At 56.4% G+C, this 18,230-nt stretch overlaps 2 protein-coding genes across 3 annotated transcripts; both read left to right on the forward strand.

The window, feature by feature from the left end:
* Positions 1-201: 201 nt before the first annotated feature.
* MMP25 (matrix metallopeptidase 25) lies at positions 202-11,968 on the forward strand. Its single transcript, XM_044233283.1, has 10 exons — positions 202-294; positions 689-821; positions 2,235-2,379; positions 2,453-2,745; positions 7,699-7,875; positions 7,961-8,045; positions 8,212-8,294; positions 8,466-8,618; positions 8,714-8,971; positions 9,120-11,968. The coding sequence occupies exons 1-10, from the start codon at positions 202-204 to the stop codon at positions 9,389-9,391; spliced, it is 1,692 nt and encodes a 563-aa protein (XP_044089218.1). The 3' UTR covers positions 9,392-11,968.
* Positions 11,969-13,132: 1,164 nt separating this feature from the next.
* IL32 (interleukin 32) lies at positions 13,133-16,357 on the forward strand. 2 transcript variants are annotated; one of them, XM_044233285.1, is made up of 7 exons: positions 13,133-13,655; positions 13,779-13,821; positions 14,873-14,911; positions 15,064-15,123; positions 15,517-15,543; positions 15,698-15,757; positions 15,961-16,357. In XM_044233285.1, exons 2-7 carry the CDS (start codon positions 13,807-13,809, stop codon positions 16,273-16,275), a joined length of 516 nt encoding a protein of 171 aa, XP_044089220.1. In that variant the 5' UTR covers positions 13,133-13,655; positions 13,779-13,806; the 3' UTR covers positions 16,276-16,357. The 2 variants fall into 2 exon arrangements, with proteins under 2 accessions (XP_044089220.1, XP_044089219.1); XM_044233284.1 differs by having other exon boundaries at positions 13,133-13,821.
* Positions 16,358-18,230: the final 1,873 nt, after the last annotated feature.

An 18,230-nucleotide genomic window follows, 5' to 3' on the forward strand; every position in this document is an offset into this window, starting at 1 on the left:
CCGGCCCACCTGGTCCCCCCGCGGGACGTCTCCAGGTACCCCGCGTGGTGCCTCTCAGGATCCCGGCCGCGCAGCGCGGGCCCCGGAGCTCCAGCCCACCCCTCCTACCTCGCGCGGGGTTCCCAAGCCTCTCCGGGCCCCAGACCCCCTCCCGTAGGTCCCCAGAGCGGCCCTGGGCAGACCCCCTCGAGCCCCGCGGGCATGCTCCGCCTCCTGGCGCTGCTGCTCCCGCTGCTGCCGCCGTCGCCGGTGAGCGCCCCGGAGCCCTCCGCGCAGGACGTGAGCCTGGGAGTGGTGAGTGCGGGGGTCTTCGCGCTCCTAGGATCTGCGGGGTGGAGGTGGGGTCCAGATGAGGCTGGGGGCTGATTCAGTTGCCAATGAGTGACTGGGGATGGGGTCTGGGGAACCCAGATTCTTGGCCCCATCTGTTTGGGGGCTGGGATTTGAAGATCTGTTGAGGGGTAGGGATGGGGAGGTGGAGGACAGGACTATTGGGTCCGGACACAAGCCAGAGCTGGAGAGCTTGGGTTTTGAGATAGACAACAGGCGGTCACCTGGGGACCCCTGGGCCCCCCTGTGCTCCGGATGCCCGGATGTGGGGCAAGTGGGGGGCGGCTTCCAGAATGGTGGTAGAAAGGGGGTGTCTCTCCTACTCATCCCGCTTCACCTGTTCCCTCCTTTGGTCTAGGACTGGCTGACTCGCTATGGCTATCTGCCACCACCCCACCCTGCCCAAGCCCAGCTGCAGAGCCCTGCAAAGCTGAGGGATGCTATCAAGGTCATGCAGAGGTTTGCTGGCCTACCTGAGACAGGCATCCTGGGTAGGTAGACCCCCACCCTTCCCCAACCATCCGCAGCCCTGCCTCTGCACCCAGCCTGACCATTAGCCAGCAGTAGCTAAACCTTAGCGTGCACCTGAATCACAGGATCTGCAAAACGCTGGTCTTGGAGCCAAACCCATAAGATTCTCAGGCATTCCTTTTTCAATAAGTATTTGCTAAGAATCTCTTACGTGTAAGGCCATTTTAGGCTCTGCTGGTGCAGTGATGAACAAAGCAGAAAAGGTCCCTGCTCTCATGGGACTCACACACACAGTTCGCGAACAAACATATGCGAGATAATTTCAGTTAGTTATTTGTGTTTTGAAGAAGATAAAATGCTAGTCAGGGCAGATCACTCTGGAAGGTGTCATGGGTTGAGAGGAGCTCACATGACATAAAGAACTCATAAGATGCAAGTAGGAGGAGCCAGCCATGGGAAAATGTGGGAGAAGAGTGTCCTGGGGAAGTGCAAAGACCCTGTGGTAGGCTCAAGCTGGTGTACCTGTGAGGAGAAGAGGATTAAAAAGTTAAGCAAGAACCTGACTGGGAATGGGGTGGGTGGCGATGGTTAAAAGATGTTTGGGATTGATTACAAGCATGATGAACCACTGGAGGGTTTGAAGGAGGGAGGCCATTGGATTGGCTTTACAGTTGAAGCTTCCTCTGCTTGCTGATGGAGACTGGAGGGTGGGAGTGGAGACCAGGAAGAGGCAAATGAATCCAGGGTACATATTTTGGAGGTAGCACTGAGCGGGGAAGAGAGAACTTGGGGGATGCTGGCTATCTACAAGGAAGGTAGGACCTTTCTCTGTCCTGTCCACTGGATACTTTTTGTCACCTCAACCAATGAGGTGAGGTTTGATCTTCATTTGAAGATGGGGGGACAGCTGGGAAGGGAGCTGAGCTAGGAAAGGGGATTCCAGGCATATCTAATCTGGGATACTGGACACCCCAAAACCTGGGGACTTTGGACTTTAGGATGTGGTGAGGACTAGGGACCTAGAGTGTGAGGTATGGACGAGCAACGTTCCAAGGAGCTCCGGCCTCTATGAGAGGAATCTGCATGCAACCCCGGGGCTCCTTTCTCCAGAGTCCAGGAACTGGGGCCCAGGGAAGCAGGAGCCCCAGATCCCAGATCTGATCACCACATGGAGGCAGCCATTCCGTTCAGGGCTCAGTTAAGAGGGTGACACCGCCCCGAAGAGCAGAGTCCTAATTTGACCCGAGCTGGCTACCAGACCTGGAGAGCCCATGCTCACATCCAAGCCGCGGGGCCTCCTGGGTCAAGTTGTTTAATGTCTCTAAGCCTCAGTGTGTCTATGTAGGAAGTTAGCTGGTAGCTACCAGGTAGACAACGGGGTAGAGCAGGTTGTCCTACTGCTGATCCCCTTCCCCCCACACCCTTTCTCCCAGACCGCGTGACGATGGCCACCATGCAGAGGCCCCGCTGCTCCCTGCCCGATGTGCTAGGGGTGGCCGAGCTGGTCAGGCGCCGCCGGCGCCGGCGCCGATACGCTCTGAGCAGCAGCAAGTGGGAGAAGCGAACCCTAACGTGGAGGTAGGTCCCGGAACACACCCCGCCCACCTGCCTGCTGGGCCTGGTGTGGAATAGCTGCCTTCTGTCTCCCCAGGGTTCGCTCTTTCCCCCAGAGCTCAGCACTGACCACGGAGACAGTGCGGACCCTCATGCACCATGCCCTGAGCACCTGGGGCATTGAGTCAGGCCTCAGATTCCAGGAGCTGGTTTCTCAGGACCCAACAGAACCCGACATCCTCATCGACTTCGCCCGGGCATATCACCAGGACAGTTATCCCTTCGACGGACAGGGAGGTACCCTCGCCCACGCCTTCTTCCCCGGGGAGCATCCCATCTCTGGGGACACTCATTTTGATGATGAGGAGACCTGGACTTACGGCTCAAAAGGTATGATCTCCCTATTCTCAGACATCCTCTCCCCAGGTCTGTCTTTAAGAATTTGGTTTCAATCACATATATTGATGGAGACTGTAGCGGTTGGGCTTCTCCAGAGAAACAGAACCAGTAGGTTGCATGTGTGTGAGTGCACAGTGATTTATTTCAAGGAATTGGCTCACGGCATTGTGGAGGCCAGCAAACCCAAAATCTGTAGGACAGGCACACAAGACTGGGAATTCAAGTGAGAGTTGGTGCTACAGTCCTGGGTCTGATATCTGCAGAGCAAGCAGGTGGCTGGAAGCCCAGGTTTGATTTCTGTGTTGCAATCTGGAGGCAGAATTCCTTTCTCTCTGGGAAACCTCTGGTTTTGGTCTTAGGGCTTCAACTGCTTAGACGAGGCCCACCCACCATGGCCCACAATCTGCTTTACTTAGAGTCCACTGATTGTAGATGTTAGTCACATCTACAAATTAACCTATACAACAGCATCTACACTGGTGTTTGACTAAACCACTGGGCACCCTAGTCTGGCTAAGTTGACACGGAAAATTACCCATCACCGAGGCCTCTCAGGCGTCCCAGCCCTGAGCTGCGGACTTAAAGAGGTGAAAACAGCTCCTTCCAGCAGCTGAGTCAGAATAGTAACCGGCAGTTGCTACACACTGTGACGCAACTTGGGGGAATCCTAGCAGAGGAAGTCCTCTAGCCTCTGGTGCTCAGAAGAGAGGCCTACCCAAAGCCTTTGACTGACAGGGCTTCCTAGAAGTGGTGACTTTGTTCATCCCGCATGAGGGATGAACATGAGGTCCTGTTCCCCCAGGGTATGGGGGTATGGGGGTGCTACGGGGAGAACACAGAGAAAAGAGCAAGTCAGTGAGCTCGCTGAGTCCAGGTCATCAGGGGGAGGGGCACAGGGGGCTGGGGCTGGGAGTTTGAAATATAGTGTTGGGAGGCAAGCTGTAGAGAACAGATGGATGGTGTGTCTCATAACACAGAGGGCCTTGGAAGCACAGGGACAGAATGGGGAGGATGGGGGAAGGGATTGGGGGCCATGGAAGGTCTGGCATTCTGGAAACGCCACTGGCTGCAGGGTCCAGAAAAGACGGTGATGGGAGTCAGAGGACAGTTGAGTCAGGATGGGCAAAGAGTGGGGTCTAACTGAACCCTGGGGGCAGAGGGGGTGGGAGGAAGTGGTGATGGTGCAGGGGCCCCTGGAGGTGGAAGGACAGGCTCTCGGAAGGCAGAGGGGAGTTCAGGTTGGCTGCGTGTTGGCTGCCCTTGTGGGCCGTTCAATGTGGGCGATGCTTTCATGGTCAAGTGTCTCGCTCTAAAACTGGGACTTCTCAGACTTGGGTCAGATTCTCCATTAGTGCAGCTCAAGATGAAAGTTCTTGTGCAAGCAGTTTCTCAGGGTATGTTCTCGAAGGAAAGGGAAATAAAAGCAGGCTAGGGAAAGCAGCTAAGTCAGGATGTGGTCTTAGCTGAGAGGAGCCCAGCCCACATTGCTGGTCCCACCTGGAGGTCAGGGTTCCAGGTCTTCTAGTTACTCCGCAAGCTGCCGTTGGCTGTAAGCCGTGGCAGGGAGGCTGGCCAGGAGGGAGAGCTGTTTTCTGGGGTGGGGGGCATCCAGGAGAGGGACACACAGGCTCTGACTTGGACGAGGTGCCCATAGCATCCATAGAAGTGAGGTTGTGTAATGCAGCCTTTAAGCACACTGGCTAGAAGCGAACTCTGGTCAGGGCTCAGTTTCATCATCTGAGAAATGGGGGTTATAATAGTACCTGCTGGCAGGTGGGCTTGTAATTCCCCTATAGCTGTCAGCATGAGCCCCGCACACAGTAGCACTCCACTCGCGGCCGGCTGCTATGAGCTGGCCTGGTGGCATTCAGAGGTTGGTAAGGTTCTGGGAGGGGAGTGTAGGATGTGAAGGTCAAGCACAGAGCTGTGGAGAGCCCCACAGTGAAGGGGAGGAGAGAAGGAGAGGAGGAACCAAGGGAAATGGAGAAAGAACAGGTCCACAGGTGACCAGGAATGAGAGTGACGAGGGACTCAGGCAGCAGTAGGCAGGGCAGCAACCAGGCCAGTATGTTACATGGGCCTGGATTTGATCATCTAAGGACAAAGTGACCTTGGTGCCTACAGAATTGGCAGGTGGGGGAGGAGTCCTGACCAGCGTGAAATGCGGCGTGAGAGGGGCTGAGGAAGTGAAAACTGAGTTTAGACCACTGACCACAGAACTTGCTAGGGAAGGTCAGGTGGGTGAGGCGGGCAGATAGGTACTGGGGTGGCTTAGGATGAGGGAGACTTGAGCAATTTGTGATGTTGGGTGAGCCAAAAGAAAGAAAGAGATGGGGAATGGATGAATGGATTCATGCATGGATAGATTGATGGATGGATAGACAAGTGGATGGATGGATGGATGGATGGATGGATAGATTGATGGATGGATGGAGAGATTGATGGATGGATGGACAAGTGGATGGATGGATGGATGGGTGGATGGATGGATGGATGGATGGATGGATTACTGGATGGATGGACAAGTGGATGGATGGATGGACAGGTGGATGGATGGATGGATGGGTGGATAGGAGGATGGATGGATGGATAGATTGCTGGATGGATGGACAGGTGGATGGATGGAGGGATGGATGGATGGGTGGATGGATGGCTGGATGGATGGATGGATGGATAGATTGATGGATGGATGGACAGGTGGATGGATGGATGGACAAGTGGATGGATGGATGGATGGATGGACAAGAGGATGGATGGATGGATGGATGGATGGATGGATGGATGGACAAGTGGATGAATGGATGGATAGATTGCTGGATGGATGGACAAGTGGATGGATGGACAGGAGGATGGATGGATGGATGGATAGATTGATGGATGGATGGATGGACAAGTGGATGGATGGATGGACAGGAGGATGGATGGATGGATGGATAGATTGATGGATGGATGGATGGACAAGTGGATGGATGGATGGACAGGAGGATGGATGGATGGATGGATGGATAGATTACTGGATGGATGGACAAGTGGATGGGTGGATGGACAAGTGAATGGATGGATGGGTGGATAGATTGCTGGATGGATGGACAGGTGGATGGATGGATGGACAGGTGGATGGATGGATGTATGCATGAATGGAAGGATGGATGGATGGATAGACACATGGATGCAGGAATGGATGGAGGGATGGGTGGGGCATTGTTCTTGTCCTTTTGGAGGTAAGTGAAGCAAGGTCCTTGCATAGGGCAGGGCAGGGCAGGAGGTGAGTGTGGGGGAGGTGGAGCTGTCTGCCCAGGCACACAGGAAGTTACAGATTACATCGGCTGGTCTGTCTTGATGAAATAGGAAACACATTTGTCAGCATTTGTCACCTAAGAGTTGGGAGCCAGAGCTGGGGTGCAGCCTGAGGGGCCATGTGCCTGGCATTCAGGCTAGAGCACAGAGGAGCTGTCTGTTGAGGTCTAGAGCAGAGCTGAGCAGAGGTGTCAAGGACCCCAAAGAAAGGCCACCTGGGATCTCATGGCTGGGGCTGCAGTGGTGTGTCTTCCCCCAGCTGCAAAGCAGGAGAAGGTGCAAGGAAGGGTGTGGCCAGAGGAAAGGCAAAGCAGGGGTAGGAGGGGTGAGGTGAGGGAAGAAGGACATGTACTTGATGTGGACACCAAACTTCCTCCAGTTTCTCAGAAAAAGGCTCCAGGGCAATAAGAAAGCCATCGCCAACAAAATTCTTCAGTACCTGTGCAGTTTGACCCAGACCATCTGAAGTCACTGCTGAAAGGGAGGATGATGTAGGCAGAGGACTTGGCTATACGGTCATTGGACTTGACCTCCCTGTGCCTCAGTTTCCCACCCATCAAATGAGGACAGGAAGAAGAGGTTTTATGAGAGGAAAATGTGGGCAAGTACTCACTACTCTTCTTAAGACTTGCTCACCCATTTCTTTCTTATACTCTCATCCAGCAGCCCTTAGGGGTTGAGAGAAATTTGCTTTTCAGATCACCAGGTCCCTTCCAATAAACCCACTTTCAGCAGCACTGGCCCAAGTTAGAGATTTGCATGCAGTAGATCAGCATCTGTGGACATCGTGCCTCCTTGGGCGGCTGCTTGCCTCTCTTGCCATCTTGCTGTTGTGGTCTCTTGGCCTCTCAGCGGCGGCGGGAGAAGAAGCTGGCCCGCGGATCAATGAGGAGCTGGGATTCGGCCAGCAACTGAGAGCGTGAAGAGGCTCATCCTGGCGCCCAGGCTGGTCCCCAAGGAAGAGGCTGTGGTCAGAGAGGCTGGGTACAAGGCTGGCCGCTAGGGCCAGCAGGCTGTGGTCTGAGAGTGCCTGCCTGAGGAGGTGGATGGACTGCAGAGGCAGGAAGGCAGCCAGGACCCTGGGGAGGCAGGGGAAGGGTGGAGGCTGTGGGAAGGGGGAGATGGGGGAGGGTGACAGAGGACTGAGGGGGTGGGAGCAGGGTGAAGGTCTTGGGGACAGAGGCTGAGGGGACCATGGGAGGGGAGTTCTGACCACAGACAAGCCTAGAGGAGGGAAACTCCAGGGACTGGGCCTTCTGGGAGAGAGAGAAATGCATCCCTATGTTCCTGTTTCCCCCAGAGTGTTCCTTATGGACAGGCTTCCCTGCCTGGGGGCCGGCTTCCTCTGTCCAGACTGTCTCCTCCTGCCCCTTCCCTAACCTCTTCCATGGGTCTCTTCAGCCCACTCCCCAAGTTTCCAGAACTGCCAAATAAGGCTACTAAAAAAAAAAAAAAAATCTACCAAATAAGCGAACGCACACAAGAAGAACAAAATGGCTCACGGAAGGGTCTGGGGACAGCCATCTCTGGAGGATCTCCTGGTTGCTCCCCTCTGCCAGCAGGCCCCACTCCAGGGGCTTCCAGGCTGCCTCCCTTCCTGGTGTGGGGGAGGGGCACAGGTCTAGTCCAAGTTCCCTCCTTCCCCAGATGGCGAGGGGACTGACCTGTTCGCTGTGGCTGTCCATGAGTTTGGCCACGCTCTGGGCCTGGGCCACTCCTCAGCACCCAACTCGATTATGAGGCCCTTCTACCAGGGCCCGGTTGGCGAACCCCACAAGTACCGCCTGTCCCAGGACGACCGCGAAGGCCTGCAGCAGCTCTATGGTATGGGGGCTGGAGAGGGGTGCTCTGTCCCCGGCCTCCGCTGCAGCAGGGCAGGAAACTCAGGCCTTGCTGACTCTCTCCACAGGGAAGGTGTCCGAAACCCCCTACGATAAGCCCACAAGGAAACCCCTGGCCCCTGCTCCCCCGCCCCCTGCCCTGCCCCCGGACAGGTGAGTCCCCTCCAGCTACACGACCCAGGGTGAAGTCCCTAACCTCAGGGTGGTCCTTGGTGAGATGGGCGTGGTGAGCGTCCCTAGCCCATAGGACTGTCCTAACAGTTAAGCCAAGAGACCAGGAGCCCCGGCCCTCTCTGCTCACCTCTCCTTTCCTCCCTAGCCCCTCTCTTCCCGTCCCCGACCGATGTGACGGCAATTTCGATGCCATTGCTAACATCCGCGGTGAGATATTCTTCTTCAAAGGTGAGTCAGTCACTCCGGATCTCCCGACCCCACAGAGTTGGGTTTTTTCCCCCAGGATGCAGCACTTTAAGGGCTAAAACCACAAAACAAGGCCACTCTACCCGAGCCATGCGCCGGGAGGGAGATCTGTTGCCGTCTCATGCCCCCACGCCCGCCCCTTTCCCACCACAGGCCCCTGGTTCTGGCGCCTGCAGCCCTCGGGCCAGCTGGTGTCCCCCCGGCCCGCGCGGCTCCATCGCTTCTGGGAGGGGCTGCCCGCGGAGGTGAAGGTCATCCAGGCCGCCTACGCCCGGCATCCCGACGGCCGCATCCTGCTGTTCAGCGGTGAGTGGGGGCCGGGACAGCGCTGGGGTCCGCGCGGAGTGGGGGCGGGGGCGCACCTGCTCACCTGCGCGGCCCTCCCCCGCCCCGCCCCGCAGGCCCCCAGTTCTGGGTGTTCCAAGACCGGCAGCTGGAGGGCGCCCCGCGGCCGCTCACCGAGCTGGGGCTGCCGGCTGGAGAGGAGGTGGACGCCGTGTTCTCGTGGCCGCTGAACGGGAAGACCTACCTGATCCGGGGCGGGCGCTACTGGCGCTACGACGAGGCGGCAGCGCGCCCAGACCCCGGCTACCCGCGCGACCTGAGTCTTTGGGAAGGGGCTCCTCAAGCCCCGGACGATGTCAGCGTCAGCAACGCAGGTGAGAGAGGGTGCTGGGAGGGGCTGGAGGCCCTGGGCATGGGGAGAGGGGTCCTCCTGGGGGTTTCAGGGAGCTCTCGGGAGAGACGCGGCGCCGTGGGAGAAGCAGCCTGGACCGGCCCCCGAAGTGTCTCCTCTCTCCCACGCAGGTGACACCTACTTCTTCAAGGGCGCCTACTACTGGCGTTTTCCCAAGGGCAGCGTCAAGGCCGATCCTGACTCCCCCCAGCCCATGGGCCCCAAGTGGCTGGACTGCCCGGCCCCCAGCGCCCGTCCACATGCCCCCCGGCCCCCCAGGGCGACCCTGGAACCGGGGACCTGCGATTGCTCTTGCGAAATCAATGAGGCCTCAGGGAGGCCGTCGCTGTCCTTCCTGCTGTCCCTTCTGGCCCTGCTGGTGGGGGGCGTCGCCTCCCCTTAAGGGGGACGGGTCTCCCACCGCGGGTCTGTGTTTGGGGGGGTGGTCCTGAGTTGCTGCGGAGGTGCATCCTCTCTTCCCAGGGGCGGGACTCTGCAGGGACGCAGATGGGAGCATGTGGGTGGAGCTAAGCCTTGGAGACTGGGGAGAGAGAGCTGACGCTTAGACTGGGCAGGTCAGGTGCACGGCGTCGCCTCCCTTGCCCCACCCGCGCGGTTGCGGGGGTACCAGTGCGCGCTCCTCCCGCCGGACGCTCCTTTTCCCGGAATAGCTGGTATTTCTTAGAGCGCAGCCGCCGCGGAGGGAAGCCTTAACCACCCCCTCCAGGACGACAGCGGCTCTTAGGAGCAGCTCTGGGCTGTTCGGGCTTTGGAGGAACGGCCTGACTAGGAAACTGAACCCCTGCCTCTGTCTCCACCCGCTGCTCAGAGTTTCCCAGGAATGTCCCACTCTGTCCCGCTTCCAAAACACTGGTCAATGCCACAGGGTTGGAGACCCCAGACCCAGCCCTGAAACTACCCCTGAGCACACGTAGGTGTGTCTTGGGTGACATCAGTGGCCACCCAGGCGACCCTCCACAATGTAAGCCCCATGCACCTGCTTTCTGGTCACCACTCTGTACCCAGTACTGTCGCCGCTCAACAGAACACCCTCCTAGCCCTACAAATCCTCTCCGTGCCTCCACACCAGAGTGTCTGCCGCTTCCCTCAAGGAGAACTCTGGGATTCTCCTCAGCTCTGTGCGGTGTGGATTTAGCTCCCCTCAGTCCAGGGCACTGCTTCCTCAGCACCTCTGGGTGATAAGTGGGTGGGCCACCTCACTCAACCTCGCACGACTCCCCGCAGAAGTCAGGATCTAAATCAGTGCCTCTGGAGCTATACTTCTAGAATATTCTACATCAGAATCACCTGGGGAACTTAAAAATGCAGACTTCAAAACAAAAACAAAAACCTACAGAATTCAGGGTCTAAATCAGTGCCTCTGGAACTATACTTCTGGAATATTCCACATCAGAATCACCTGGGGAACTTAAAAACACAGACCTCAAAAAACAAATGAAACGAACAAAAACAAACTTGCAGACCACACACCGTCACCCTGAATGGGGGTGAAGGCAAAAGTCTGCATTTGAGTAAGCTTGGGGGTGGGCAAGGGAGCTGGGACAGCAGCTGGGAACCCTGTCCTGTGGTTTTCCTGTGTCTCTGCCATGTTCTGCCTCCTAGGGGCCAAGCTCTTGACATTCCCAGAGAGTCAGATTGATGGCCCTGGTCTATGGGTGGGGGCACTTAGGCACCATTCTTGGGGTGCCCTCCAGCCCACAGGGCTGCCTGGGGTGGGGACTGAGGGTGGAAATCCCAGAATGCAGGGAGGTTGCCTGCCTGTCAGTCAGTCAGGGGGTGGGGGGGTGGTTGTGGGCTGCAACAAGCTGACCAGTAGGAAGGCAACAACCAGAGGTCTTGAAGAACAGGTCCATGACCTGGATCCTAAGCTGCCGGAAATCCAGAAATCCGGGCCTCTGTCAGAATCCTTTCAAAATAGGTGGAGAAGGAAACTTATATTTTAAAATCTTACGAGCCCCGTACAGGAGGACAAAGAAAATGAAAGCCCTTCATTGCTTCTGAGCACAGAGGGACCTGGCATGAGTTTGGCCACAAGAACTTGATAGACCTGAATCTCACTCTGTTTTGTAGACGAAGGTGGGGTTCAGAGTTGATGGACAGTGGGGCGGCAGATGGAGAGGGAATGAGTGGGAGAAGAAAGCAGAGAGGGGAACCCAAAAGTCGGCCAGGGGAGCTCAGAGGACCAGCGTCCAAGGTGAAATCTGTGCTATCATTGCTCCGTGGAAACTTCTCTAGTTTTTAAAAATGTATTAAGTATACTTCAGGAAAATGCCACATCAAATTATTAGTTTTATTTATTTTTTAATGGCGTGGTCCCATCTGTGCTTCAAAGGACACCATAAGGAATGAAAAGACCACCCACAAAATGGGAGACCGCATTTGCAAAGGACATATGTGAAAAGAGACTTGTATCCGGAATATATAACATACTCTTACAATGTCATTACAAGAAGGGTAACAACCCCATTTAAAAAGGGGCTGAGAATCAGAACAGACACTCCTCCAAGGAAGATGCCCCAGTGGTCAACAAGCACCTGAAAGCTGCTCTAGGTCACTCGTCCTAAGGAGAAAGCAACTGCAGACCACACCGGGGGCTATTTCACACCCGCTGCGGTGACTGAACTCAAAACAACATTATAGTAAGTGCTGGAGGGACTGGAACCCTCCCCTGCTGCTGCTGGGATACAAAACGATGCAGTAACTTTGAAACAGTTACCATGAGTCAGCTGTTCCTCTCCTACATGTCTACCCAAGAAAAGGAAAACCCTGTCTACAGAAATCTGCACACATGTGCTCACGGAGACAGGATTCATAATGGCCAAAAGGTAGAAACAACCCGAATGTCCCATCCGCAGGGAAACAGCTATGTAAGGTGGCAGACTCCTGCGATGGAATATTATTCAGCCATAAAAAGGAGTGAAGTTCTTTTCTTTTTTGTAAGATTTTGTTTGTTTGAGAGAGAGAGAGCGTGAGTGCAGCTGAGGGAGAGGGAGAAGCAGGCTTCCCGCTAATCAGGGAGCCTAATGTGGGGCTTGATCCCACGAGTCCGGGATCATGACCCGAGCAGAAGGCAGAGGCTTAACCGACTGAGCCCCCCAAGCATCCCAGGAATGAAGTTCTCGTACATGTCGCCGCCAACATGGATTGAAAACGCTGTGCTACGTGCAGGGAGCTGGACACAAAGGTCACATAATGTGACCATTTTCATGTGACTCCATTTATATGAAGGGTCCAGAACGGGGGCAATCTGGAGACAGATAGTAGATGAGGGGTTGCCTGGGACTGGTGGGGGTAGGGTTTTGGGATCTGGGGGTTCTGGCTAAGGGGTATGGGATTTCTCCTTGAGGTGATGAAAATCCTACATTTGGATGGGTGAATTGTATGTGAATTCTTTCTCACTGAAACCATAAAGAAAATGGCACAGTCCGCAACGAAACACAAAATGGCTGCAGACGGTGGTTTTGTGAGCCAGTCCTGGCGGGGCCGGCAGAAGTGGGAGATGATACGTTTCTGCAGTTTTTTGTTTTTTTTTTTTAAAGATTTTATTTATTTATTTGACAGAGAGAAATCACAAGTAGATGGAGAGGCAGGCAGAGAGAGAGGGAAGCAGGCTCCCTGCCGAGCAGAGAGCCCGATGCAGGACTTGATCCCAGGACAGGCAGCGGCTTAACCCACTGAGCCACCCAGGCGCCCCACGTTTCTGCAGTTTAAGCACTCCTGGCTCAAGTACTTTTTTGTGTGAGCTCTGGGCGCCCATACAGGGGAAGGACAGAGGCTGTGCTGAACTGGGAAGGGCTTTGGCCCCAGAGCAGGGTTGCGGGGGAGCTGGGGGGGAGTCGCATGAGGACTGCCTGGCGCCTGGGATGTCCCCCCTCTGCCCCACCACACTCAGGTGCCTGAGGGCAGCAGGACCCTGACATCCCTTTGCCCCAGGAGAGCTCAGGATCACCTGGTCATCCGGGCCTAGGCTGACAGCAAGCCACGCTCAGCCTCCCCTGAGGGCTTCACCCTGCCCCCTGGCAGCTGGGCATCAGCTCCAGCCATCCCTGCAGGGGCCCATGGGCCAGTCTGTTCGGGTGCCCTGCCTGGTGGGCCCACCCCAGGGGTCCGGCAGGTCCTGCTACACCTGGGCCGGGAGGTTCTTGGAACCTTCTCTGGACTTTGGTGCTGGGATCCACTCCACTCCATGTGACCTGGCCAGCATTCCTCAGGACCTTGACCCCCGCAACTGGATGACTTCATTTTCCAGAGCTCAGAGAACATCTCCGTGTGTTTTCCCAAGTCTGGACTTTCCCACTGCCTCTCCCTCATCCCAGACTGATGAGGTTGAGGAAGGGGCCTGTTTCCAGGCTCTGAGATTCCTGCCCTAGCTCTGGGTGTGGAGGGGTCTAGGCTAGAGCTGTGCCCACCCACCCCCTCTCAGGCCCTTGGGTCTCCCTACCTGTCATTTGCTTCTGTCTCTGTGTCAAACACACACACACACACACACACACACACACACACACAGCCCCACATCCTGCCTTTAGGACAGGCTCCAGTTTCCTCCCTCCTCCCTCCTCCCTCCGCCCTCTTAAAAGGGAGTGTGCTCTTAAAAGAGCAGCTCTTTCCCCGAAGTGGAAACCTCAGCTGGGAGAATCTGTGAGAAGGTGAAGTCTCCGAAGTCTCCGTGGAGGCCTGGAGAGGGAGCTGCAGCCAAAGGGACTTTCCATGGGGGTGGTGGGGAGGCTGCTTCTCTGAAGACTTGCACACACTTGTTCCTCTCTCACCAGGTCACAGCCCCTGGAGACCTGAATAGCCATGGACTGCTCCAAGGTGAGTGAGAATGAGTGGGGGGGTGGGGGTGTGCCTGGATACTATATCCACGCTGTGGGTCCCCCTTCTCCCACCTGCACTGGCCCCGGACCTCCGGATCCCTCCACATGCACCTGGCTCTGTCCCATTCTCCTGGGCCAATGGAGGAGTCCCCTGGCGAAGCAGGGGGTCTGAGCCACTCAACAGGGCCCCAGTCTCATAATGACCCTTAGCTTGCTGGGTCAAGTGCTCTGCCATCACTTTCCTGAAATTCTGAATAATTTGTTGACAAACGGCTTCACAGTCTCCTTTTGCTCTAAGTCATTCACTGTATTAATTTTTTTAAAAGATTTTATTTATTTGTCAGAAAGAGAGAGAAAGAGCATACAAGCAGGGGAAGTGGCAGGCAGAGGCAGAGAGAGAAGCAGGCTCCCTGCTGATCCCAGGATTCCGGGGTCAGGACCTGGGCTGAAGGCAGATGCTTAACCCACTGAGCCACCCAGGCATCCCTGAGTTACTCACTTTACAGAGCAGGTCCTGGTCGTGTGGCCAGATTTCCTGTCTGGGGGTAAATTACGGGGGGCAGTTCTGTGTCTGTGTCTTTGTGTGTGTCAGGGGTCCTGGGGAACAGTGTGTGTTGTGGGACAAAGGTGTTATTCTAGGAGGTAGACCCCACATGTGTGTGTGGCAGCTGGAGAGGGCCAGAGGAAGCACCAATCCCAGTAGACCTATATGCCCTGGAAACCAGATCTGGCCCTCAGGTAGACTCGTGAGGGAGACTCTGGGGTGCCTTGCACTTCTGTGGGTCAAGCCAAGAGTCTGGGCAGGGGAGATGGGTCTGCAGGTGCCCCTGCCTTTCTGTCACCACCTCAGAGAGGACCGGCTGCTGCCAGTCTTTCCCCTGGCCAACTGTCAGCCGGGATGGAGAGCTCAGAGCTTTGGAAACACAATGGACCCCACACCCTGTGGAGCAAGGTTCCTACATGTGCACACGTGTGCAGGAGTGCACATGTGTGCATGTGGAGGGGGTGGCAAGGTCATATGAGCCTGAATATCACTGTTACCTCCACAGTCAGACAGAGACCCGAATGAGGGATTACGACTTGAGCTGGTAAGAACCGCTTCTCCATGCATGGTTGGGGAAGTGGGGTGTGGGGGGTATCTGGGTTCTGCTGCAAGGAACTAGGAATGTCCCGACCCCGGGGGCGGCGAGGGGGAGGATCAGGCATGTCTTTCCCACCTCTGCCTCTCCTCTGCTCGCAGCACCGGTTGGTGGACAATTACTGTGATCGTCATCAGAATGAACCAGAAGGAGAGGACGAGGTGGGTCACTGTGTCCCCCACTCCCCTGCTCTCTGCACTCTGGCTTGGGTGGGTGATTTCACGATGATAGTGGCGATAGTTGCTCATTCCCTCCACTGGACAGACCCCTGCAATACGCCCATCTCTCGGTTCACACCTGTGTGGCTGGTGTGTACACAGGTGAGGAATGCGGAGGCCCCCCCCCCCCGCCCCCGAGGCTTAGGAAGGTGTCCGAGTCATTGGGCGTATGGATGACAGCACTGGGAGACCAGTCAGATGGTCCCCAGGCCCCTGGGCAGGACCCAGCTATGGGAGCCTTGGCGAGCCTGGCAAGCTAACAGCCGGGGGCTTGGGGATAAGACTGAGCAAGGGAGGGGTTGGGAGGATTTTGAACACATGATTTTTCCCCACCAGGAGTGGATAGTGCTACAGGAGCTGGAGGTGAGTCTGGGCACCGCCCCTCCCCGAAGCTGGTTCCCCAGGGTGGGGCGACGCTAGGCCTCGTTAGGGAGTCTGGGCCCCGGGTCTGGCCTCCTGGCTGCAGAGAGCAGCCAGCAGGAGCAGGTCCATAGCCTCCGCATCCTGGTCTCCCCAGGACGGCATCAACGAGGCCTTGCTCAACACCGTGGACCTGAACTACCAGAACGACAGTCAGGTGCGTGAGGTGCCCATCGCGGCCTCCTTGCTTCCCTTCCCCGCCAGGAATCTTGGTGCTGCCAGGTAAGGACCCAGCCCCACTGAACAGACGCGGGGGGCTGTTGGCAGGAAGTGGGCAACTTCCGTCCACGGGCTTCGTAAAGTTGGGGAGGCCTCAGCGTGGGCCAGGACCTGACGGGCCCCCCAACCTCATCCTGGCAGGATTCCTCTCCGTTACTTCCTGAGGTGCAGCAGGAATTGCGGTCCAGGCTCAGGAGGTCGCCTGTCATTTCCCTTGAAGACCAGGACTTCAAGAGCTGGGATCCCAGGGAGTCCTTCTCTGACAGGGTCCTGAGGTTTTTTCAGAGGCTGCTGGGCTACCTGCTGCAGAAGTGGCGGGCCCTGCTGGCGTGGTTACGGCGCGCCGTGGCTGCTGGCATGCGGGCCCTCTGCTGCGCGGTGGAGGCCGTCTGGAGCGTGTTCCAGGATTTCTGTTCCTTCACGGCGCAGGCCCTGGGATTTACCATCCAGGCCTAGCCAGAACCCCCTGACCAGTTTTGGTCTCCCTGTCTGACCTTGCTTTGGCTCCCTTGTTTTAATAAAAGTTCGTGGAACCCAACTGAGTGCCTTCCTGTGGCTGGGAGCAGGGGGGCCCAGGGGTGGGGGCAGGGCACACGTCACATGGACCTGGGCTGGGGTCCACCTGACCACTCTCTAATCTGTACACGGGACACGGGGGTCACAACATGGGACATGGGACATGGGGGTCACAACTGGTCACGGACTTGCTGTGAGAACTGGAAAGTGGATGTCTTGCCTGATGCATGGTGGGGACTGAGGAAATCAAGCTTGCAGCCCTTGAGTTTCACCTGATCTTGGTCTTCATCCTTGCGCTGGGCCATAGAAGCTCCTCTGTCTTCCTTCCAAGATCAGAGGCCTTGGGGTTGAGGCACAGGGTGGGAGGGAAGGGGAGGGAGGGTGTACCCCTGCCTGGGCCAGGCTGAGAAGTGGCTTAGGGTGGGGCAGGAGTCCCATCTCAGGCCTGCGGCTGAACTGGGGGGGAGAGAAGGCCTGGGGGGAGGAGAAGACCCGGGCTGGAAGGGCTCAGCTCAGCTGTCACTTCTTTCTTTTTCTTTTCTTTTCTTTTTTTTTTGAAGATTGATTTATTGATTTGAGAGCGAGAAGGTATGGGGGAGGGACAGAGGGAAGTTGATGGTCACGCAGACTCCAGTCGAGCTGAGCTTGGAACCCAGGGCAATGCTGGGCTCCTGAGCTGATCTGAGAGTGAGACTCAACTGTCAAAGCCACCCAGGCACCCCTCTTCCCTTCCCCCACGCTTCCGCTCCCCCCCACCCCCACGGACTTCCTGCTTGTGGCAGTGACACACAGATTTTGCACTGGGAGTGTCTGGCTGCAAACACTCCAGCACCACCCCCCACACTCCACCCCCCAATCCTCCGACACCCCCCCCACATCTGAGAGCAGAGCTGGAAGAAAGGGGAAATGGGCACCGGGGGCAGGGGACCAGGGCAGGGCCCACTGTCTGAGAAGGATGTCCAAGGTGGGAGAGGCTTGGGAGACAGGAGGCCTCAGGGACTGGAGGCACTCTGTGAGTCAACATCCCTCTTTCCTGTCTGCCGCCTTCTTCACAGCCTTTTGGATCATAGGCATAAACTCTTGATTCTTAGAAAAATCGGCTCTCTGTGGGCCACCTGTGCATCACGTGGGAGGACGTAATGGTCAAAGCATGCCCTACTAGTGGCTTCTTGGTGGCCTGGTCATGGGACCCTGCTTACTGAGCAGGGGAGGGAGTTGGGGGAACTTCTCGCCCACGGCCTTTTCTTCCTGAGCAGAAGGCAATCCAATATGGGGGTTCCTTTCTGCAGAGGCCCATGGCGGCCCGCATCTTCTTTCACTTGTGGGGGTCCCTCTGATAGCCTTTTACACTGGAAGGCCCATCTCAGGCCTGAGTCCCCAGCTTCAAGGCGGCACCCAGTCCAGGGCCTGAGCCAGCATTTACTTCCCCTAGGCCATGACCTCTCTTCCCACTTCCCATCAGCATTCAGATTGTTTTAGATACTTGCCCTGCATTTTCAAGTGACCTTGTGTCAAACTTTTCCTTCTCAGGCCTTCTGCACTGATTTTTCTTGAGAAAAGCCTCCTACTGTGCTAAGGCCATCAGGGGCTTCTATGACCCCAGGGCCCCACCAAAGTCACCATCATCCAGAGCCTGGTTTCCCTGGACTTGTCCCTTTCAAGCCAAATCTATCTAGCACCAAGGTCAAAAGAATTTCATTGCAAAATGAAGTAACTCCCTGCTTAAAATCCTCCCCTTTTCCCATCATAAATAGACTCTGATCTTGGCCTCTAAGTCCCTGTCTGTGTCATCAGGTTCCTACAGGGTTCCCTCAGGGACAGTATTCTTCAGCTGCCTGCTCAGCAGCTCAGGGCCTTTGCACATGCCGTTCCCTCTGAGGGGGATGTCCTTCTTC

The sequence above is a fragment of the Neovison vison genome, chromosome 14 (genome assembly GCF_020171115.1).
Source record: "Neovison vison isolate M4711 chromosome 14, ASM_NN_V1, whole genome shotgun sequence".
Classification (NCBI taxonomy): Eukaryota; Metazoa; Chordata; class Mammalia; order Carnivora; family Mustelidae; genus Neogale; species Neogale vison.